This window comes from Larimichthys crocea, chromosome XII (assembly GCF_000972845.2).
Source record: "Larimichthys crocea isolate SSNF chromosome XII, L_crocea_2.0, whole genome shotgun sequence".
Classification (NCBI taxonomy): Eukaryota; Metazoa; Chordata; class Actinopteri; family Sciaenidae; genus Larimichthys; species Larimichthys crocea.
In genome coordinates, this window is record NC_040022.1 from 2592808 (window position 1) to 2615139 (window position 22332).

Below are 22332 nucleotides of genomic sequence, written 5' to 3' on the forward strand. Positions count from 1 at the left end.
AAGACGTATACGACTTTATACATTTACTTTACTGCATTTTACTGAAAAATAGTTTTTTACTCTGCTTTACTTTACTGCATTTTACTGAAAAATAGTTTTTTACTCTGCTACGTTCACTACATTTGAGTGGAAAATACTGTTTTTTTTTTAAAAATCTGCTGCATTCTCGTGGAAAATACAGTTTTGTTTGCATCCATATACATAATCCAAAAAAAAATTGAAAGGAACTATTCTATGTATTGAGTTCTTTTATATTTGGTACTTTAAGCACATTTTGATTATACTACTGCACCTCAGATAGAGTCCTGGACACAAGATGTATACAACTTTATACATTTACTTTACTTCATTTTACTGAAAAACAGTTTTTTACTCTGCTACATTTTAGTGTAAAATACAGTTTTATTTTTTAAACTTAGCTACATTTTAGTAAAATACTGTTTTTGTTTTTTACTCCACTACATTTGGGTGGAAAATACAGTTTTTTAAAAATCTGCTGCATTCTCGCGGAAAATACAGTTTTGTTTGCATCCATATACATAATCCCAGCAAAAAAAAATGAAATGAACTATTCTATGTATTGAGTTCTTTTATATTTGAAGCACATTTTGATTATACTACTGCACCTCAGATCGAGTCCTGGACACAAGATGTCTCCTTCTTCAATGAAAAGTCTGTTCTCAGTGCACAGGAGGCTTCAAGTGTTCAACTCACACTTTACAAATTGACCCACGACTGGTTTCCAGTTTAGCTGAGATGTCACCGTTGCATTTGTGTTTGTGAATACACTTCTTCGACTGGGATTTAAAGTGAACACAGAAACTTTTTCTGTTTAGCAGATGGATGTGAAAACAGTAAAAAGTTCAAGTGAAGCAACAACAAGAAAAAGCACATTTTTGTATGGAGGGAGACTTTTACATCCATTCAGTAGTGAAGTGATGGGATTGCTGTGGTAGTGGAGCTGGAAGGCACCATGACTGACAAATACTCAGTCCCCTTAATCAGCACAGTAAAGAGCATTCTATCAATACAACAACATGTCATCTACCTTGCATGTGATGAGAATATCTGCAATCAATTGTCTGATAAAACCATGCAATGACAGATTTCAACATTACACAGTACAATTAATAAGGCAAATCACGTGTGTGAAAAGTAGGAGGAAGGACGACGATCGCGATGTCTGAATTATCTTGGACTGACGTTTTCCAAGCTCATTTTGGTACTTAAAAGACCAGTGTGAGAGATTTAGTGACATTTTGCAGTGTACTTGCTGTTCGCCTCACCCTCCTGTTCCAAGCATGAAGGTGAGACTACAGTAGCTGCAAAATGCACAAACAACCTAGAGGCTATGTAACCCTCATTTCTATTTGTATTACAGTCACAGGTTTTGCAGCTTATTTTAACGTAGCCACTACCATCATCATTTTTCACATCAAGTCGTCCTCCACGAGTAACCTGAATCAAACCAACAGTTTTATTTCATTAGTTATTAAACACTTAGAATTATGAGATCTTTTTCATACATATAAACATCTCTGAAACACAATTCTCTCTCTGCTGAAAAAAACAATAATTCCCAAACACACACATACACAACAACACACTTAAACTCTCTTCATTGTACACTTTGAGGCCATTTCAGTGCATTGGTGGAATCATTACTATCACTCCAGGTTCACCAGGAGCAGAGGTTTAAGATGTGTTCCTCTTTATTCATCACTTCTGGGTCTAAACCCGGTGGTTGTGTTGCTCAGTGACGGCACAGTGAGTGCATGTTGAGTCATTTGGCGTTCTGATCTTTTGCACTGCATGAGCTGGAAGAGAGTGACGTATTTCTGTGTGCAAGAGGCAGATGAACTGTGTGTATGTAGGCCTTTAAATGGTCTTTATGAGTAAGACGACAAACGAACAGCTATATCTTGGTGTGCCATGATGGTGAAAAACATAATGTGGAGCAAATACTGTGGATTTAAAGAATGATGCTAGCATGGTTGTTGGCTCAAACCATCGAATCTTCATCTGAAGAACTTGATGCAAGAGGTCATTTGTTGTTTCTAAGTTTTTATCTATAGTTCAGCGTCGGCTTTCACCCACTGGTAGCACCATTACAACACAAGATGGATGTATTGTATTATACATGATCAGGATTAATCTCATGTACTATGGCTGTAGCTGCTGTAGTCCAGCTGAATACATCAACTACAGCGTAGTAGTATACATGTGTAGGCTCCTCACAACTAAACCAACCTTTGCCTGTTTAAAGAAACCAGCAGGATCTGCAAAAGCTATGATCTTCCACACCGGATTTCAACATTTTTGAGGCCTTGCTGAGACTAAAACCAGAGTCCTGCTCCCACCTTCCATGTACCTGGGCCCTGAGCCTGATGATGTCATCACCATGGAGACGGTAAAAAAGGACAGCACACTGCCTGCCATCGATGCTGAGGCTCAGTCGGGTCGCCTGTCTGTCTCTCCCTGCCCTATCTCTGGGCACAGGCCTTCTCGACATCAGCGATGGTCTTTGGTGCGTCACGGGACAGAATGAGCGGGCCTCCCTTGTCTCGGATGACCACGTCATCCTCAATCCTGACTCCCAGGCCGCGGAAACGCTCTGGCACCTGGTCGTTGTCCTCGCGGATGTACAACCCTGTGACAACAGACGGGGTGAAAAAAAAGGAAAATTTATGAGAATAATATGAAACATAAAAGAGAATGTGGGATAGATAATGTATAACGGGGGACTGAAACTGGGAGGGATGGTGTCAGTGTTTCATCCAGATTAACAGCCATAGCTGCCCCGCTTAAGAAAGAAAGAAAGAGTATTTAAAAGTCTATGTAGTCCACACCTGGTTCTATAGTGATGGCCATTCCTGGCTGTAGAGGTTGTGAGCGGGACAGCTCAGAAGTGTCATGGACATCCATGCCCAGGTAATGGCCAACATGGTGGGGGCAGTACCGACGTGCAGCCTGGGGACGAGCATAAACAGAATGAAAGCTTAGTGACTATGAGTAGTTACAGAGCAGTCACAGCTTGTTTCTAAACATTAAGAACATGAAATTTAAGGGTCCTGCTAACTGAAGGGGGCTTGCTGTGGTGAATGAACTTTTCTATCTGCCTACGGAGAGAACAACTGAATATGGCAACATCTAAACAACAAAAGGTGAACAGTCAATTCTAAGAAATTCTCTCTCTGCATAAGTGTGACATTAGAATAAAAAACATTTTTAAATGCCAAATGTTAGAATCAAACCACAGCTTGCCATGATTCTTGGACTACTTGGCTATTATGTAAATCAAAAACACAGAATTTAGGATTTGGACGATGCTTCATGGGTGTACAATAAACTGTAATAAATAAACAAATGTTGTGGACTGTGGGGACCTGCTGGTTTCATTTGTCAGAACAAACAACTGTTTCTGCGAATTTGCATGACTTTATTTCACCACATCCGCCTCTACATCTGTTTTGAGAGGTGAGGTCAAGTGGATAAGGTAAGTGGTTCCACATCAACAGGACTAAGAGTCTGTAGCCACAATAATCATCTCATCTGTGAGGCTGTACTTGAGTTAAATGATATTTGCTAACCAGCCTTTAACACCAAGTACAGTTAAAGATTAATTTAATTGGACAAATTCAAATTTTGACCCGATTCTGACAAATTTAATTCATGTCTATACCAGATGTCACGGCAATCCATTCAACAATGGTCTAGACATTTCACTTAAAACCACAACAATCAAACAATTAGATCCTGGTGTGCAACGATGGTGGCGAAAACATGATGTGGAGCAAATATTGTGGCTTTTAATGGTGGCCTAGACATTTCACTCAGAACCACAAATGTGAACCTCATGGTGGCACCAGAGGGGAAAGTCAAAGGGATCACTAGAGACAATGGGACACACAACCATGCACATCTGTATAAAATTTAGTGTCAATCCATCTGGTAGAGGTTAAAACCCTGAAACCTGCAGGTGGCGGCAGAGGAAAAATCTAAAAGGTCACCCAAACCAGAAGGATTCATCCCGTGGGGTGCATGCCTATCTGTACAATCTTGGCAATAAATCCAAAAGTTGGGACTGGACCAAAAGTGGTAGACCAGACTGACAGACCACATGACAGACTGACATCATTCAAGCCTAGCTTGCGTGGCCAAACATTATATGCTCCCCATCATCGCTCAGCCATCAAATCCAGAAGTTTGCGAAGTTGAATCAATATCTTAGTCAGCTGCACATCGTGAACTAACAGATCACTGGCTGCCAAAAAACATCCTTGATCATCCCACGGTGCTTTTTTTTTTCAAAAAATAGAAAGCAGTTGAACAGATCTACATTCAGCTCTGGTTTGGCTTGCTTGTTTTATTTCCCTGAAAAGAACCACTGCAGGAAACGACTGCCTCTTTTATGCAGAGTTATACAAGCATATTGTGTTTCATGGAGGGCTGTTATTAGGTCATTTCATCATGTACGTTGGCCAAAGGAGCTTATGGGTATTTCCTGACCGCAAACCACTGATGAAGACGTGAATAAACTCTTGCAAAAGTGTTTAAATTCAATGTCCAGCTAACATGGTAATGGTGATGATCCAATCATGTCTCCTTCTGGCGTGGATAATTGATATTCAGCAGCAGGGCAAGACTTTAATTTACATTAGCTTTGCTAACATAACCTTCATCTGCAGAGTTTTTCAAAAAGCCAAGAGCTGTTTATGTTTTCATAAAAACATTATTACCTTCAGTACATCAGCATCACTCGAGCTGGCCTTGACGATGTCTAGCCGTCTGAGCTGTCGCCCCAGCAGAGCCAGCATGGTACTGTAGATGTGATCCAGACTGACGCCTGGGGAACACAGAGACAAACACGAGCGCTGGACCTCCAGGACGGCCTCGTACAGCTCAGCCTGGGCAGGGCTGAATCTGACAGGAAAGCAGGCAGTTAAGGTGTGTTTGTCTGTCTTTGGTAAGAGGATGACTCATACTATATTTTTATCCAATTTAAATAACGACCCTAAAATCTAGAGGGCTGGAAGACCAAACAAACATGTAAAAGGTAACTAGAAATAAAGATGGTCATGAAACAAAGGGTGAGGACTGATGTGACGGACAGATGTGTGTCAGCACGAGGACATCGTATTGTAAGAAGGGTGTAATCAGCTTCACACCTTTAACCAGATATTCTTTACCAACATAGTGCAACTCACTGCTTCAGATCATTTCCACAAACTTACCTTCCATTCACTGGCCACGTTCGAGTGATATCACTGACATAACCAAAGTATTCACAACCACCATCAAGCAGCACCATTTCACCATCCTGAAGGAGGCGAAAAAGAAAGATTTTGTGTACAAAACTATTTAGAATTTTCAGATGTTTGATGTTTATTGAACCAAATATGACAGGACACATTCAGCTCCATCCTTTACCTTGATAATCTGGTTGTTGTTTATGTAGTGCAGAGTATTGGCTCGATTCCCTCCAGCAACAACAGGCGGGTAGGCCAAGAAGTTGGCGCCATGGATCCGATTCTCAAAATCAAACTGGAAAAAGATTTTAGATTTTTTTTTAAAAATGTCTTTACTCTTGAAATTTTGAGTCACTTCTGTGAAAATGTGGTAATTTGCAGCAACTACAGTTACCTTAGCAAAGAGCACGGCTTCATCCACGTCTCCTTGAGACAGAGTCATCGTCCTCCTAAAAGCCTGAAGCACAAGGATTCAATATACTGTGCTTAAATCTTAAAAATAACCTCTTGGAGGAATTGGGAAAGAGACACCATTGCAAAACAAAACAATAGAATGAAAATGCTGCCATGGTTTCATTTATTAGTATTATATAATAGAAACTTTAATGACATTGGCACTACAAGTAATCTGAACGCCCACCTGTGCTGTGATGTGACCCGCTTCTTGCATCAGCGCCACCTCTGCTGAGCTCTTGATGGCCCTGAGAGAGTGTATGAGGGGCCTGAGAGTGTGCGGCATCGGCCCCGCCTCCAACACGGGACACACATGAGTCTGGTGGAGCTGAGGGTGGGTGGGCTGAGAACTGTCGTACCACAGCACAGACCCTGAAAGAGGATCAGAGTAAAGAGAACATGCAAACAGTGAAGTCAGAGCAATAAGCAACATTTAAAGGAGTAAAAGTGTGTTTGTAACCATCGTATACCTACACATTATTTCCAGAGGCATTAGCTAATACCTGTTCAGGACTGGAATACCCACTGTGGGCAAGATACTAATATATAATAGTCTAATGTTAGTATTTCTGTCCTATTCTGTGTAAAATATTGTCACAAAATCTCAGTTTTGTCCTCAGATTCTTTTCTCCTAAATGAATATAAGTCATCTCATAAATACTAAGATCGAGCATAAATCTAATCTCTGTGTATCTTGTCAAAGTATGTTTTTCTATACTTTCAACCCCGTCCAAGGGTTGTGTCTGAGCAAATAACATTTTCATTCATAATTTTGTATATTGGTCAAACTAGCTCTACACTTTCTACCTGGAACATGTAGCCACACTGTAGATATTCAAGACATCTTCGCAGGGTTCTCATTTCAAAACAAATAAACTGGAAACATTAAAAAGTCAGCTGGATAGGGTGCACCTGATAGAGCATGCGCCCTGGGTATAAAGGCTCAGTCCTGACCACACCGGCCTGGGTTTGATTCTGACCTGTGTGGCCCTTTTCTGCATGTTATCCTATCTCCCCTTTTTACTGTCACTCTTTAAGCTGCTACTATCAAATACAGGCTCAAAAGCCCAAAAATAATCTAAAAAAAAAGGCAGCTGGATGAGTTTTAGCCTCTGTATTAGTTTACTCTCGCTATTGTAAAAATCTGTGGCTGTCAAAATATGTGTAGGGCTCAAACACAAAGCTTGACAGGTGTAAGAATAGTAACAAAGATAGATGGGTGAAATTAAGTCAAATGAAGCAACAAAACATCTTGTTCAATGACAAAAATGACACGGACAAGCGTCCTCACACCCGTCCACCCACCTTTAAGAGTCTTCAGCACAAGACCCAGTTCTTCTGTGCTATGAACTCTCTCTATGCCGGTCAAAGCAGCCGCCCCATCCTTCCCTGACCGGGGCCCGTCCCACAGCTCTCTGCCAGGGTCTCTGCGGGGTACAAACAAGATGGCCTGGTCTGGTCGTCCTTTCCCATGAAGGACCAAAGCACTGTCAGGCTCTAAGATGCCACTGAGGTAGAGGAAATCCTGTGGAACAACAATTGGCTCCAGGTTAATCAGTGAAGCCGACACCAGATTTCAAACCCAAGACCCACAAAGGCACAAGAAGATTAATGTGAACACAAAGAAATTCATGCACCTGGTTCTGGTGGAAAGGATAAGGGATGTCATTGGTCATGTAGCGGGTTGGATGGGATAAAACAATGACCACATGGGTGCTAGAGGAGGCAGAAGGTCCCAGTTTCTCCGCCTGGGCCTCGATAAGTGAGGCCAGTCTGTGTCTGCGGAGCTCGAATTCAACCTGACTCAAGCCCGGGGTCACCTCACCTGAGGGGCAGAGATCAGATACGTGGTGTTAAACAGCAATTCATCGCCTACACTTAGACCGTGCACTACAGTTTGTAAAAAATATCTGCTGCATAAAGTACTGTACTCACCATGTTTGATGAGGTGTGGATGAGTGAACGGGCTGGGCTGGCCCAGGTACCGAGGAGGAACCGTCTTTGGTTTCAAACCTCCTGGTTTCACAGAGATTTTCCTGCTCGGGCACCAGACACATCCTACAGACAGCAACACAACACAGACAGTAAAGACTCTTGTACCTATGATGCTGAATTTATTCATGTGACAACATGAATACAATACCCATATTTTATACAGTCAATAGTAATCCTCTCTTTATTATACAATGACTCATGGAGGTCATGATGTGGCTTCAAGTGTCTAAAATAAGTGAGGTTTTCCTTTTAAATTTATCTTTTAAATGTACAATAAAATATTTAATCATAAAGTCCCAACAGACTCGGAGTGATAAACCAAATACAAAACTACAAGCACTGACATTAAACCCCCCTCAACAAGTAAAAAACTTGGATTATTATTGATTCAGATTTTAGCTTTGAGCCTCATATTAGAAACTTAACTAAGAATGCTTTTTATCTTCTATGTCTGGTGGTGTTACCCGTCACTACACTCCATGCTGAGCTGACCTGTTTTTCTGGTTCAACAAATTTCATTGCACTGTTGACCTTATGTTAACCTACACATGACACGTAAAACTGAAACGTGAACTAGACATGACTTTAATGGAAACGGTCACAAACCAAAAGTAGACTAGTAATTGTCGAATGTAGTGGAGTAACGGCTTAATAGTTACCCTCTGAAACACAGTTGTTAGTGGAGTAAAATAAATTGGAAATATATTGGAAGAACCTTGAAATTATATTCACTTAAAGTAAAGAATTTAGCAAACAGCTGAATACCCCTCGCCTCACAACTGACAGAGCATGAAAGCTTTATCTACACTCAGTTTGCACTATGTACAGTCGAAAACTGTTTACACTGCACGCATCTTTTTATTTTTGATAGACCTCACTGTTTATGCTGTTCGTTCTGTTCATACCACTGACATCTTTCTTTATTTGCCATATTTATACTGTTTATATCTTCTTCTTTTTTAGATTTCTGTATTTTTATTAGATATCTTTTAACTTGTGTATACTTTCTGTATTTTATATTTCATGTATGTCTCTGTATGTCCTGTACATTGACAATAAAGTTGACTTGACATGAAAATTATACTTAAAGTAAAGCATTTAGCAAAAAATTTAATACAACTGAATACCCCTCGCCTCACTGCTGACAGAGCATGAAAGCTGATCTGCACTCTATAGTTTGTTCGGTTTGTCCACTCTGGGCTACTGTAGAAACATGGCAGGCTCCTTAGAAGGGGACCCACTGCCTCTGCAGATTATAAAAGACTCACTCCTCAGGTAATAAAACATAATCACACTTAATATCAGCTGATTAATCACTAATAAAAATATACTTATGACCCCCCTGCAGGTTTCAGTAGGCCTCTGCTGCAGAATCTGACCCTAACAACAGTAAACCTGGACTCACCTCGACCCCAGCTCCTGCGGGGCAGCAGCCTGACAGCACACCTGACCAAGGTGTTGCTGTTTGAGGGCAACATGGTCACAACAAGTGGAGGACAGCGGCTGTCACAGCATGTCGTCCCCGCTGCGTGGACATGAGGCACGGACAGTGAAGCGCAAAAAGTGGTGAACTAACAACTGGATATTCACGGAGACAGGACACGGTGTGTTCGTGGAGACTTACCGGCGTTAAAGTCTCGTTTAGAGTTAAATCAGCTGTTCGTTGGCGGTCACAGTTTGTCTGCTGTCTCCATGTTTGTTAGGCAGCATTCATTCTAATGGAGAATCAGGCTGCTGCCCTGAGTCTTGCTTGTCAGGTGGAGTTGCTTAATCCGCCTTCTTTGCTCTGATTGGCTGTCTTCTTCTTGGACGGCTGCTCTACCGCCACTCTCTGCTTCGGAGATGAACTACCATTTAAATCAGGGATGCCCAAACTACGGCCCGCGGTCAGATTTCATGCGGCCGAAGCTTCATTTTTATAAATGTATTATTTATGGCCTGCCAGGATTGTCAGATACTGTATGGCTGCAAGATTTGGTTTCCTACCTGCGAGCATCAGCCTCTACAACTCCTCCCTCAAAATAACAGACTAGCTATCAAACTGGCTTGTGCAAAACATAAGTGAAATCTTCCACACATGCATACTACACTTTAAACAATCAGTGTATTCTCTGTACAGTCTCACAAACACTAAATTCTTTATAAGGTTTTAGATTTACATATTGCACAGTTCACTGTTACTTGGTTTTTTATTTAACTGTTATTTCTACATGTGTATATAGTGTTAAAATATAATATTGTATAGGTGTATAGTGTTAAAGTTTTGTTTTCTTGCTATCTCACTTACCGTTTGGGAGCTGCTGTAACAAAAACAATTTCCCTGCGGGGATTAATAAAGTATTTCTGATTCTGATTCTGATTCTGATTTTTTGGTTGACATAACGTAGCATTTGAACCTTTAAAGACATAACTGCTGGTGTTATATATATCTCTAGATGTGACACAAACTATTACTTTCTGAATGATTTTGAAGACACGAGCAAGAGTGACATGTTTTAAACTTAAATGTTAACATGCATGCACTGCACACATTTCATTCTCTTGTCAATTTACAGATTTTTGGTTTAAATACTGGAAACAATCTTACACATTCTTTCTGGTCACAGTTTACATCTGTCGCAGTCTGACTCCCCTCCCTTTTTTCCTCTCTGTTAATACTAGTTACAAATAACTTTATAAATGATAAATTGTGTTTTAATTGTGTCCGCCGAAGGGACTGCAGATGAAAAGTAGCTGTAAACTAACTCTGGTGCAGTAGATCAAATGCAATAGTTTGTGTTTAATACTGTATATGGTCCCATTAAATAAATGAATGAATCTAAATAAGTAACAGAGGTCACAAAATGCCAGCAGATTGAAAATGGTTGCTTATTGTACAGACAGACAGACAAACCATGAACTGTCTTTTTAACTAAACCATTTCATTGGTGACATTTTACATCTGTCACAATCTGACTCCCCTCTAATATTAAAAATGCAAGATGTAACACCAACAAATGTCACTCTGTAGGCATTTTAGTGACCTCTGTTACTTATTTAGATTCATTCATTTATTTAATGGGATCATATACAGTATTAAACATAAACGATTACATTTGATCTACTGCACCGGAGTTAGTTTACAGCTGCTTTTCATCTGCAGTCCCTTCGGCAGACACAATTAAAACACAGTTTATCCTTTATAAAATTATTTGTAACTAGTGTTAACAGAGAGGAAAAAAGGGAGGGGAGTCAGACTGTGACAGATGTAAAATGTGATCTGAAAAAATCTGACTCCTCTTCTTTTTTCCTCTCTGTCAACACCAGTTACAAATAACTTTACACATAAGTAGCAGAGGTCACAATATGCCAGCAGATTGAAAATGGTTACTTATTGTACAGACAGACAGACAGACAGACAGACAGACAGACAGACAGACAGACCATGAACTGTCTCTTTAACTAAATCATTTCAGGCTGACAGGTGAGTATCCGCCTGTGAGTCAACACTCAGGGCAAAGAACCGGCCTACACAAGCAGAAGCTATGTGATTTGTATTCCCTGAGTACTGCCTCTCAGGGAGCGCTGTATTTCCACCAATTAAATGTTTACGTGCTGCTGCATATTTTTTTCTCTTAAGGTTTAACGCTATTTTTAAATTGTATTAAACTCGGTAACATAAATGCAATTAATTGTGATTATAACAGCGTAATTATCGTCCTGACAGGCCGAGCTCAGGGCGTCAAATGCCCGCCGTGCAGTCGGTCTGTCCGTTGTCCGCCTGAATGAAAACAGAGGAGCGACGCCACCGCTAGCTGCTGCCGTGATAACGACAGAAACGACTGCAACCCTCACACCCTGCGCTGCGGTTACCGTCCCCTCCGGTGTTTATCTCCGAGCAGGTACGCGTTTATCCTCCGTTATCACGCGTACGCGCGCAGGTAAAGGAGTGCTGATCGTTGATTATGTGCGCGAGCTAACAGCGTGATCATGCGTCAAACTGTCTGCGCGTCACGCTCGGATTCACATTTCCAGAAACTTCTGGTTTGCTGCTGTCACGCAGACAGTCCTCGGTTCTGGTCGTGGACGGGTTTGCTTTCATTGCACGCGCGCTGTGCGGGGTTTATCTGACGTCAGCAACGTGAGCTTCGAGTTCACGCACCTTAGCTTAGCTTAGCTTAGCTTACCTGAGCATTAACACGTAAACAAAGGTGCCAGGTGACGTGAGGTTTCTCTGTCTCCCACATGCAGCGCGCTGTGTGCCGGACCTGACAGGACACCATGGACCCACGGAAGCTAACAGAGCTGAAGGGCTTCGTGCAGATGTGCGAGTCCAATCCGGACATCCTGCACCTGCCAGAGATGGGCTTCCTGCGCACCTGGCTGCAGAGGTCAGTGCATGGTCCGAACACACACACACACACACACACACACATGGAGATTCATTGAGCATTTACTCTTTAATTATGGCACGGTGACCACGTGCTCAGTCCCGCCCACAGTTCAGTAAATAACCGTCGACTTGTGTGTGTGTGTGTGTGTGTGTGTGTGTGTGTGTGTGTGTGTGAAATAATCTCATGTAACATCAGTCAGAAACACACAGACCAATCATTCAGCAGCTGACTCTACCATTAGAGCCACCAGGGCCTCGCTGTCTATGAGTATTTTGAGTTAAAGTGTGAAGCCTATCTTATCTTTTCCTAATTTTATTAGGATTATATATAATTATAATTCACACCCAGATTTGTGATCAGAAAGGTCATGCTTTGGTATAAAAACATTGGTGCCATTCAGTTTTTTAGTGAAATGCAATACACCTTAACAGTAACTGTTTGAATTGACTAGTCTGCAACAGTCGGCAATAATTCTGGTCATTTTCGTTTGCTCCAGCGTCTCCAATGTGAATATTTCCTGCTAAAAACTCTTTAAATTTAAAAAAGCATCTTTAAGACATCACCATGTGCTCTGGGAAACATTTCATAGACCTAACCGAGCAAAAACAATACCCCTGTCACGTATACGTTTTACAGCAGTAGTTCAGTCCATAGGGGAACCGAAAGGGGGCTTGTAGGGTGAACTGGTATCTGGAGAGGTGTCAGTTCACCTCCTGGACACTGCCGAGGTGAGGCACCAAACTCCTAAACTGCTCCCAGGGAGTTGTTACGTGGCTGCCCATCACTCCACCATGTCTTCACATGTCTGTGTGGTTGTATTTTGGTATGTAAATACTTGAGTGAAAAGGGAATTTTCCCATCAATGGAACAATAAAGTTCTTCTTTATATCGCCACATGTTCATAGATAAAAGTCACAGATTTAGCGATCCAGCAAATAAAATATCTGAAGAAGGGTCCGTGTATCTCTGAATTGTTGTTTTTTCATTTTATGTTGCAGCATGGGCGCAAAAATCCCTCCCCCATCCAAGACAAAGGATTCATGCCAGGTGACACATGGAAGTTGTTATTATAGTAGTCATTGTATACTTTCAGTCATTTGATATTCGTTCAGGGACGAACTGTGCCTGTAAGTGTTCACACTGGTCACTGTAACAGAGCGCTCTCTCACTTGTAGGGTGGCTGTCCTTGTGGTCCTCCTCCTACAGCAGCTTCACCTCCTGAGCCCGAGGCCCCCATTCTGTCTGAGAGTGAGGAGAGTGACATAGGTACTGTACTTTATATCTCAACCCTCAGCACAGTGTTTCTTAAATCACAGCTCCGGATGCAGGGGTCAAGGGTCTGTGGGTGTGATTCCTGTGATGAGACGACTTTTGTGTCATGCAGAGAGGCTCGATACTGGCGAGCACCTCCAAAGCTCACTAATATAACACTTTGTATGTTGTTTATTTCATCTGTGTAAAAGTGTTTTATATGCTGTACTATTTCTTAGCCAGGACCAGTTGCCAGGCAACCATCAAAGACTCCAGGACATTACTGACCCCGGCCAAGAAACAGCCCGACACATAAACCTCTGCAGCTTTACACTTGTGTTTTTGTTGCCTGTTGTCAGAGCTAGGTTGGCTGTCTCCCTCTGTTTTCTGTCTCACGCTAAGCTGAACAGCTGATCAGGATGTCAAAGTAACGGATAGTGTTTGTGTGTTCACGTTTTCAGAAATCGATAACGAGGGAGTGATCGAGCCCGACACTGATGAACCACAGGAGATGGGAGAGTTTGAAAACATCGAGGTAAAATGTTGAGCGTCTCCATATTAAACATAAATCATGCACACACTTATTCAAGGGAATTCCAGGCCTGGAAAATAAGCTTGTACCACTTCAGACCAGGAGTTGTTTGAACGTCCGTGTCCGTATGTTTCCTCAGGTCACAGAAGAGATGATGGATCAGGCCAATGAGAAGAAGATGGATGCTATTAACGCTCTCGGGGAAGGTAGGTTGATATTCTGTGCAAACAGACAATGTTTATTAGGTAAACAGAATTTAATTAGTTCTACCTCTTAAACTCTTCTTCTTTTTGTTCTTACAGGCGACCTGCAGAAAGCTCTGGATCTTTTTACTGATGCCATCAAGCTGAACCCCTGCCTAGCTATCCTGTACGCCAAGAGGGCAAGGTGAGGGTCCTCAGGCTGTTTGATTCAGCTGTGCCACCTGTGGCTTTCGATGTCTTCATAACTCTTCTGTTACGCCTAACCTGTTATGAATGACCACGAGTGTAATCGTTTGTCCCCTTCGCGTTAGTGTCTACATCCAGATGGAGAAACCCAACGCAGCTATAAGAGACTGTGACAGAGCCATCAGCATCAACCCAGACTCTGCACAGCCTTACAAGTGGCGGGGAAAAGCTCACAGGTACGTTTCTATTCCAGAAATCATCCACAGGGAAGATTCAAGTAAAGGTAAACACCTGAGATACACCTTTATACATAACCAAACACTCACCAGTATAACACACTTTGTTTCATAAGCTGAGCTGCTGTCATTGTTAACTAACGTAAGGTTAAGTCCTCTGTACACTGCATGATGTAGCAGTTGTCAAAACCTCTGGTGTTTCCACCATTGGCTGTTTTTTTTAGAGTTTTAGTGACCAAACACGACCTACATCGAAATCAGAAATGTCCAGCCACGGCTGAAGCTTGATTTCTTTGCACACACACACACACACGTTTAAAAATTGATACTGCAGTCTGGCACAGATCACAGCCAAAGATTTTAATAGACTGGACTCCCAGTGTGATGTTGCCTCAAAGGGTACATCATGAAATATATTTGGGTGACTCGAACTAATGAAGCCCTCGACTGTTGCTGAATTCATGCTGCTTGTGCCATCTGGTTAGTGATGTCATGATACTATATTTTTGTGTGTGTGTGTGTGTGTGTGTGTGCGCGTGCTGCTGCAGGCTGCTGGGCCACTGGGAAGAGGCAGCCAGGGACCTGGCCACAGCCTGTAAACTTGACTATGACGAGTCCGCCAGTGCGTTGCTGAAGGAGGTCCAGCCTAAGGTAAAACCTAAGGGAAGAGTTATTATTTGTGAAATCTCTTTGATTGTTTTCATGATCCGGATACAGAAACAGCTTGCTTTGTCATGTTTGTTTTCAGGCTAACAAAATCATAGAGCACAGACGTAAATACGAGCGCAAGAGAGAAGAGAAAGAGATCAAGGAGAAACAAGAGCGGGTAAAGAAAGCCAGAGAGGAGCACGCACGAGCTCAGAGGGTGAGTTTCCACAAGACGATAAATAAATGTCCCTTTTTAAGTTGAACTATTCCTCCAGCATGGTCAACTGTCACAGCAACCTGCCAGGTTTTCAAACACCATCCAGGGTTAAGATTTTATCACATGAATTCAAGAAAATTCTTGGATTTGGAAGTCACACTGGGTTACTACTAGTGATGCGCGGGTTGATCCGAATTAAGTGGGTGCCCGCAGTCACAAGTCACCGAACATTATTTTTAATGATATTCGGGTCGCGGTCGGTCGGGTCGTTTGAAATAAAGATGCCGAGTAAAGTTTTGTAATTTATGTAGTAGACAAAATTTTCTGTGAAATACACAGGCTTCATTGGCTGAATAACTGGCGTGAAGATTTTCACGAGCTCTACAGGAGGTAGAGAAAGTATATACTTTTTAAAATGTGGGTCAGGAAGCGGGTTGGCTACAGTATTTCACAATTATTTGCTGCGGTCCGAGTTCGGGCGGGTTAGTTTAAAACGTTGGTCTGTGCGGGTCGTTCAAACGTGGATCCGCGCATCACTGGTTACTACCGTAGGCAGTGAGCTAGTTGGCCGGAGCTGGAAACATGCTGTTAAAGGATCGCTTCAACATGTGAAGAAAGCTCAAACTTAACAGTGTCTAGTTATGGGTGCTGAGCTAGGATTAGATAAACTGTTAAGAGAATGGGAGCTGTGATTGGGCAGGAGCACGTAAACTGTATTTAATTAGTTTGCCAAATATCACTATCACTGTTCTACACGTGGCATATTCGTATTTCCATTCACAGGTTATTTAAAAATGGGAGAAAGTGAAAGAGATCATGGATTATCATGGAGGTGAACTTCGGTCTCCTGTATGAAAGTCCTGTGTTTCACTGGACCTTCATGCTTTGTTCCCATCGTAATCGTCCCCCTGCTGGGTCCGTAAACCTAACCAAGTGGTCTTGTTGCTTAAACCTAACCAAACTGTGACTGTCTCACCACTTTAACTAAGTAATGCTTAACTTGTGTCACATACCCAACGTGAAACGGCAATATGCAGAAGAATACGGTGCACCGATGAACGAGCTCTTTCGGTAACTCGTGAGCTCCTTTTCTTAACATGTTCTCAGTTACTGACCGTCTCTTACAATTAAATGTAGCTTGAGGCTTCTCTACATCATCTGCATTCACCATTAACATTTTTAAAATATTTAAAAGTCGTCCAACAACAAAAACTGTCCATAACTCCTGAATGATAAACTGATAACCCGTTCTTTTGTCCCTCAACAGGAGGAGGAAGCACGACAGTTTGGTGGAGGATTCTTCCCATCAGGTAGGGGAACGGAAACAAGCCGGCTCGTCACATGATTGTATGAGTTGACAATTTGTCACGTGATACATAGTTGTTGTATAGTTAATGAGCCGCTGTTGTTCTGCAGGTCCTGCTGGGTTCCCAGGCGGAGCCCCCGCTGGCATGCCGGGTCTCGGAGATTTCCTGAAGGATCCTGAGCTGCTCAACGCCATGAAGGTGAATGAACTGCTCAACAGTAATCCTCTGCATCTCACCACATCCACTGCTGTGTCCCATGTCTTTAGATTATACAGACCTTAAAGGAATCGGTGCTGAGGGTTAGATGAGAAGATGTTTAGCTTAGCTTAGCATAAAGACTGTAAACAGGGGGAAACAGCTAGCCTGGATCTGTCCAAATCCACCTACAGATACAAACTCATCATCCTGACGACGAGGGGAGGGGACGTGTTTTAATTCCAGACCATGTGTATTTGAGGCTTGGCCGTGCCACATTGCGTTGGACAGATGCATTATCCTGTTGTTCACGCAGAGAGATTACAAAGCTAGAGGGGGAAGATTGTGTCTGCACAGAGCAACTGATATACTCTGACGGCCGTCGTGACATCAGAGGCAAACTCAGTCAGACACAAACACTTAGCAGAATACAAACCGAGCTAGAGATCCAGTGACCTGCGGCTCACGTCATATCACAGCCACGCTGGCCAAGAACTTTTAGTTTGTCTGAAGTTGCATCTTTTGAGAAAGCAGTCAGTGTTACAGATGAAATGATCAAAGTAATCGATACAAGAAGCAACAGCCGGGCTGCAGCTACCAATTATTTACATCATTGATTAATCTGACCATTTATATTCCCTCAGTTGATTTATTAATTAATGTTTTGGTGGATGGAGTCGGTAAATGTCAGAAAATGGTTGAAGATGCCCATCGTGGACATGTACTGTGTGATTTAAAGGTGACCCGTTTATCCGTATTTAACTCCAGGACCCCGAGGTGATGGCTGCCTTCCAGGATGTGGCACAGAACCCGGCCAACATCGCCAAGTACCAGAACAACCCCAAAATCATGGCACTCGTCACCAAGCTGAGCGCCAAGTTTGGAGCTTCGCCGCAGCCATAGACGAGGAGAAAAAAAAAGGACCAAAGCTGAGAGGAGAGTGGATACGTGTGGCGAATCAAATCCAGAGAGCCACGACGCTTTTCAACAATTAATTCCACTGTGTGCAGATCAAACAGGGGGAGCGGGTGACGGGTTAATTGGTGTGATGTAGAGAAAGCGGGGGCAACTTTTTAAATGTTCTTAAATCAGCCTGTTAGCACTTAGCAACGTCTCAACAAAGCAACCCGAGGGTTAGGAGTCAGGTCTGACAACCTCTTCTGACTCGTCTCAGCTGGGACTTCACTTAACCACAGGTTGACATTTCTTAACCTGTATCTGGGAGCTCCTGCATTCAGACACTAGCTCACAAACATTTTTACAGCCATTTAATACGTGGTAATGGTTTAGCTACCTGTGTTTTCTTTCTCTGAACGGAGCCGAACTCTCTCTCTCTCACACAAACACAACTCTTGGTCCCTTTTTGTTAACAGATCTATTGTTATAAGTGCAAAAAAATACATAAGTTAGTGATCTTGATGTCTGACCCTGTTGGAAAAATAACGATTCACAATAATAAAACCTCTGTTGCTGCATAACGGGTCTGATGTTCTTTTCTAGTTCAGCTGGTATTTGTTCATCATGATGTCTCATCTATTAAACTAGGAAATGAGTTCAACTTTTTTTTTAAGTTGGATCATTTTAATGTGAATTGACGTGTTTCATACTCGTGAAACTGGTTTAACTAAATCAGATAGTTGCAGTTTAAAGCTGGACTAAAGGTGCAATGGGTGAACTCTAAATATTAGAAAATAGAAAATACAGTTTTAAGGGTTGAAAGCTGAAACCGTTAACATAACCAGTTCCTCTTTTTCAAGTAAACCTGCAAAAAATTAGATTAGCCGAGACCCGGAAGAAGCTCGACTGCCAACAGGTTTTGAGCTTTGGAAACCTGACGCGGACATCACGAATACGCTGTCCATTATTTATATTGTCAGTGGTTGTTTCAACCTCTTGTACGTGTGAAACTGGTATAACTAAATCAGTTTGCTCCCATGTTCAAATGTCCAACTTCACAGCAGAAATAAACATGTTTACAGCCTGGTACAAAAAACAGTTTTGGTCTCTATAGATAATTTCCCCCTTCATGACAACTGTACTAAGGGTGAATTTATATAAAACTCACCTGTTCAAATATTAAGGCTTAAAGTTATGCAGGATTAAGAGCGTGGACGCTTTGATTGACAGGTGGCTGTCTTATGGGAGGCTTGTTTGAGCACTCAGGTGTTATTTGGCCTCCCTCAGATCCACGTCTACGCTGTCCATTATTTATACAGTCGGTGGTTGGAACTATAAAATTATTGTTGGTTGTACCCCTTATCAGGTTTTCATAATTAACACTGGTGGTTTTAATGGTCTTTTAACAGCTTCAACAGGAACTCTGAATATACAAGTGAGTCCTCTACAGGTGCTGTAGTATGAATCAGGGCCAGAGGGAGAGTGGGTCACCAGGCTACCTAATCCACCCAGGGCATCTGTCCTTCAGCCTGAGGATTAACTGCTCTGTAACACATGGTCGGTCCCGGCTCTCATGATGCTGAATCGCAGCATCAAAGCTGATCTGACGGAGGAAATTCCCTCTCACTGGGGGACGGCGTTTTGTCCACCAAAATGTAGTCTGACCAAGTTGTAGAACGGTGTCATTAAGTCAGCGGCTCTCACAGTGAATTTCATTTAATACACAGAGTCATAAAAACTACTAATCGAAGAAAGAAAAACAGGATTTGTTTTGTGACAACATTTAATTTTAATTGTACTTACAACAAAACAAAGACATGGGTGTAAAATAACTACTAGGGTTACAGGCGGGAGGAACAGAAGCAGTAAGGGGGACTCTTGTAGTAGCCGAGAAAAAGGTCAACAATAATACAGCTAGTGTCCGTATCTGTAAAAAGAGAGAGAGAGAGAGAGAGAGAGAGAGGACGTACTGTCAATACAGCTGCTCAATAACAGAAATATTCACAACACATCACTGTCTTAAGGTAAGAAATATGCAAGTAAAGTAAGATTCATTTAACACAAAGCCAAACATCTATACCACACTACAGAGGACTGATACTCACTTCTGAAATTCCCACTCTCTGTTGTCCAGAGGGCAAACTTGTCTGGTTTTCAGCCAGCGAGAGATACAGTGGAAATGAAAAGCATGCTGAGGAAGAGAAAAACGACAAGATGAATAAATGCACCATACAGCTGGGTTCATCATAACGGTGAACATGCTTTACAATAATCAGGTTCTGTACTTTCACCATAGTGCGATGGGTTTGTTTACATCAGTGTGGTTTGTAATCACACTTCTTCTCTTGCTTACAACTTATTATGAGTGCGGCGCTTCATGAAGTGAAAGACTGCTCATACACGTGTCGCTTTAAGCAGGTTTATCAGGGAGACATTTGCATAAATTGGCATATTTAATGACATATTCCTGACAGTTCTAATGCTATAAAGACAGTATGTCAAAATGGTGCACAATGCTTTGTAGAAAGGTGTTGACACTTGTCCTTATAATTTAACGGTGACATTACAAGAATTGAGAATTTGTCATTTGTCTTTTAACTATTAGTAAATAAAGTCAGATTCCCTCCTATAAGATGAATATCTCAGATATGACATGTTGTTTGTGATATTTCGCATTAAAAGGTATTAAAAGTTTCGCATAGCAGTAATAGACCTGATCAGTGACATGTGTTAAACTCACATTGCAGACGCCCCAGGCTACAGTGCATTCCTCAGAGGTTGCAGAGGCTTGGTTGGCCTGACACTCTATACCTGAAGAGAGAGAAATGTGTCAATGCAACATAAAAAAAAACAGTCTCTGACTTAAACACAGTCCAATACGTAACAAAGGAGCGAGTCCAAAACTGTGTGAAACTCACAGAGATCCATGATGTGGTTCCGACAGATAGCACAGTTATCCACCACAATGTCCCAGGCCCACAGCGCCACGGCATTCCACTGGAGGGAAATAAACAAACGAACAAACAAACAAATGAATGAATAAACACATTTAATCCAGGTGTTCTTGTTGACAGTGATGCAGTTTGAATTTCATATTTTACATTGAAAACATTTAAATTTATTTGAGCACCACAACACACAAAATGGAAACAGTAAGCTGATGTCACCTGATGCACAGCTCTAGAGAATAATAGAATATAATATAATATAATGATAATATAATATAATTAATAAATATAATATACTAAGATATAGCAATCAGGTCGGCAAACACTGATTGAAATGACAATAAAACCACTTGAATCTTAAATCTAATGTTAATACCAAAGAATAATGAGTTTATTTTGGAGTTTTAAACAAAGTTTAAGATCTTAACAGTCTTAAAGTTTTGAGTTTTAAACAAAGTTTAAGATCTTAACAGTCTTAAAGTTTTATTAAGTGTTATTAAATTCAAAGTAGGAGCTGTTAAATAAAAGAAACTGGCTTCCTATTGGCTTATTATTGTATTAGTTGTCAAACTTCCGGCCAGATGTCTGATGTATGTTATGTATTAGTTGGCACCTGGTCAGCACAGGTGTAATCACACATCACTGTAACGCTGTCCGTGTAATCTGATTACATTCAGAGACTTCTTGTACCTTCAGGTTTTGACTGAGCTAGGCTAACTCTGTTAGCACGCAGAGTTTAAGAGCTTTGCCGCTTGACGTCAGTTTCAGGATTTAAGGTTAACATTGTGACTTCCTTTTGTTGGTTATACCATTAGTGAAGGCTGGTTATATTTATCACATCGCTGTGGGTTCTTCTATTGGATTTTTTTTAAGCCGGCGTGAGAAATGAGAAGTGCAAATTCATGCCCTGTCTGAAGCTAACGGCTAACTAGCGGCTAACTAGCGGCTAACAGGCTACAGTCAGTTAGCGCTGGATGCTAACGGCAGGTAGCTGCGTTAGCGGTCATTGAGCTGCTGACTGATCATAAAGTCTCCTAACACCGCATCAGTGAGTTAGTTCATAAGACATTACCTTCTTAACTTCAAACCGCTTCTTGCTGGCTCCACTGTTCGTGCCGCTCGGCGTATCTACATCCATAGCTGCTGCCATCTTGAGAGGAGAAGTTTGGCGTGACAAGAGAGAGTTACCCGGAAGAAACACAACGGCGACTTCCCGTCGTCATGATAACGTTAGTGTGTTATTAATCTGCGATGTTTGTAGTGATTTGTGTTATGATGTGATAAATCTGGAGACGGAATTGATTATTCCGATTAAAAAAGCAACGTATTTGTCATTTCCAGTAAAAACATATATACATATATGTATATTAAAATATGGATTGCTTAATAGAAAAGTCAGGTTCCACCGAGATTTGAACTCGGATCGCTGGATTCAGAGTCCAGAGTGCTAACCATTACACCATGGAACCTCTACTGCAGCTGTCTAAATATTGACCTTATATGGTTACCTATGATGATTTATATATACATATGTGTGTGTATGTATATTTCTATATACATACATACATACATACATACATACATACATACATACATACATACATACACACACAAAAATATCCAGTTATCACCTGTGTTGTCC

The 22332-nt window shown here is 41.6% G+C and overlaps 3 protein-coding genes and 1 non-coding gene across 5 annotated transcripts; 1 reads left to right on the top strand and 3 right to left on the bottom strand.

The window, feature by feature from the left end:
- Positions 1-849: 849 nt before the first annotated feature.
- xpnpep3 (X-prolyl aminopeptidase 3, mitochondrial) lies at positions 850-11977 on the bottom strand. Of its 2 annotated transcripts, none has more exons than XM_027285384.1 (13): positions 11864-11977; positions 9322-9528; positions 9103-9222; positions 7638-7760; positions 7340-7527; positions 7008-7227; positions 5890-6074; positions 5644-5706; positions 5431-5544; positions 5235-5320; positions 4740-4923; positions 2850-2970; positions 850-2650 (listed from the first exon to the last, which is right to left on the bottom strand). In XM_027285384.1, the coding sequence occupies exons 3-13, from the start codon at positions 9173-9175 to the stop codon at positions 2484-2486; spliced, it is 1524 nt and encodes a 507-aa protein (XP_027141185.1). In that variant the 5' UTR covers positions 9176-9222; positions 9322-9528; positions 11864-11977; the 3' UTR covers positions 850-2483. The 2 variants fall into 2 exon arrangements, with proteins under 2 accessions (XP_027141185.1, XP_027141186.1); XM_027285385.1 differs by having other exon boundaries at positions 9322-9531; positions 11864-11949.
- Positions 11420-18323, top strand: st13 (ST13 Hsp70 interacting protein). The gene is made up of 13 exons (XM_010747205.3): positions 11420-11578; positions 11928-12067; positions 13069-13117; positions 13246-13336; positions 13783-13856; positions 13993-14059; positions 14156-14240; positions 14368-14478; positions 15027-15129; positions 15227-15343; positions 16611-16653; positions 16760-16848; positions 17614-18323. Exons 2-13 carry the CDS (start codon positions 11958-11960, stop codon positions 17746-17748), a joined length of 1074 nt encoding a protein of 357 aa, XP_010745507.1. The 5' UTR covers positions 11420-11578; positions 11928-11957; the 3' UTR covers positions 17749-18323.
- A 1184-nt stretch (positions 18324-19507) lies between these two features.
- On the bottom strand, positions 19508-21908 carry rbx1 (ring-box 1, E3 ubiquitin protein ligase). The gene is made up of 5 exons (XM_019265073.2): positions 21763-21908; positions 20661-20739; positions 20483-20553; positions 19848-19933; positions 19508-19669 (listed from the first exon to the last, which is right to left on the bottom strand). Exons 1-5 carry the CDS (start codon positions 21838-21840, stop codon positions 19657-19659), a joined length of 327 nt encoding a protein of 108 aa, XP_019120618.1. The 5' UTR covers positions 21841-21908; the 3' UTR covers positions 19508-19656.
- A 179-nt stretch (positions 21909-22087) lies between these two features.
- trnaq-cug (transfer RNA glutamine (anticodon CUG)) lies at positions 22088-22159 on the bottom strand. The gene has a single exon. It is a non-coding gene; the product is annotated as a tRNA-Gln (tRNA).
- Positions 22160-22332: the final 173 nt, after the last annotated feature.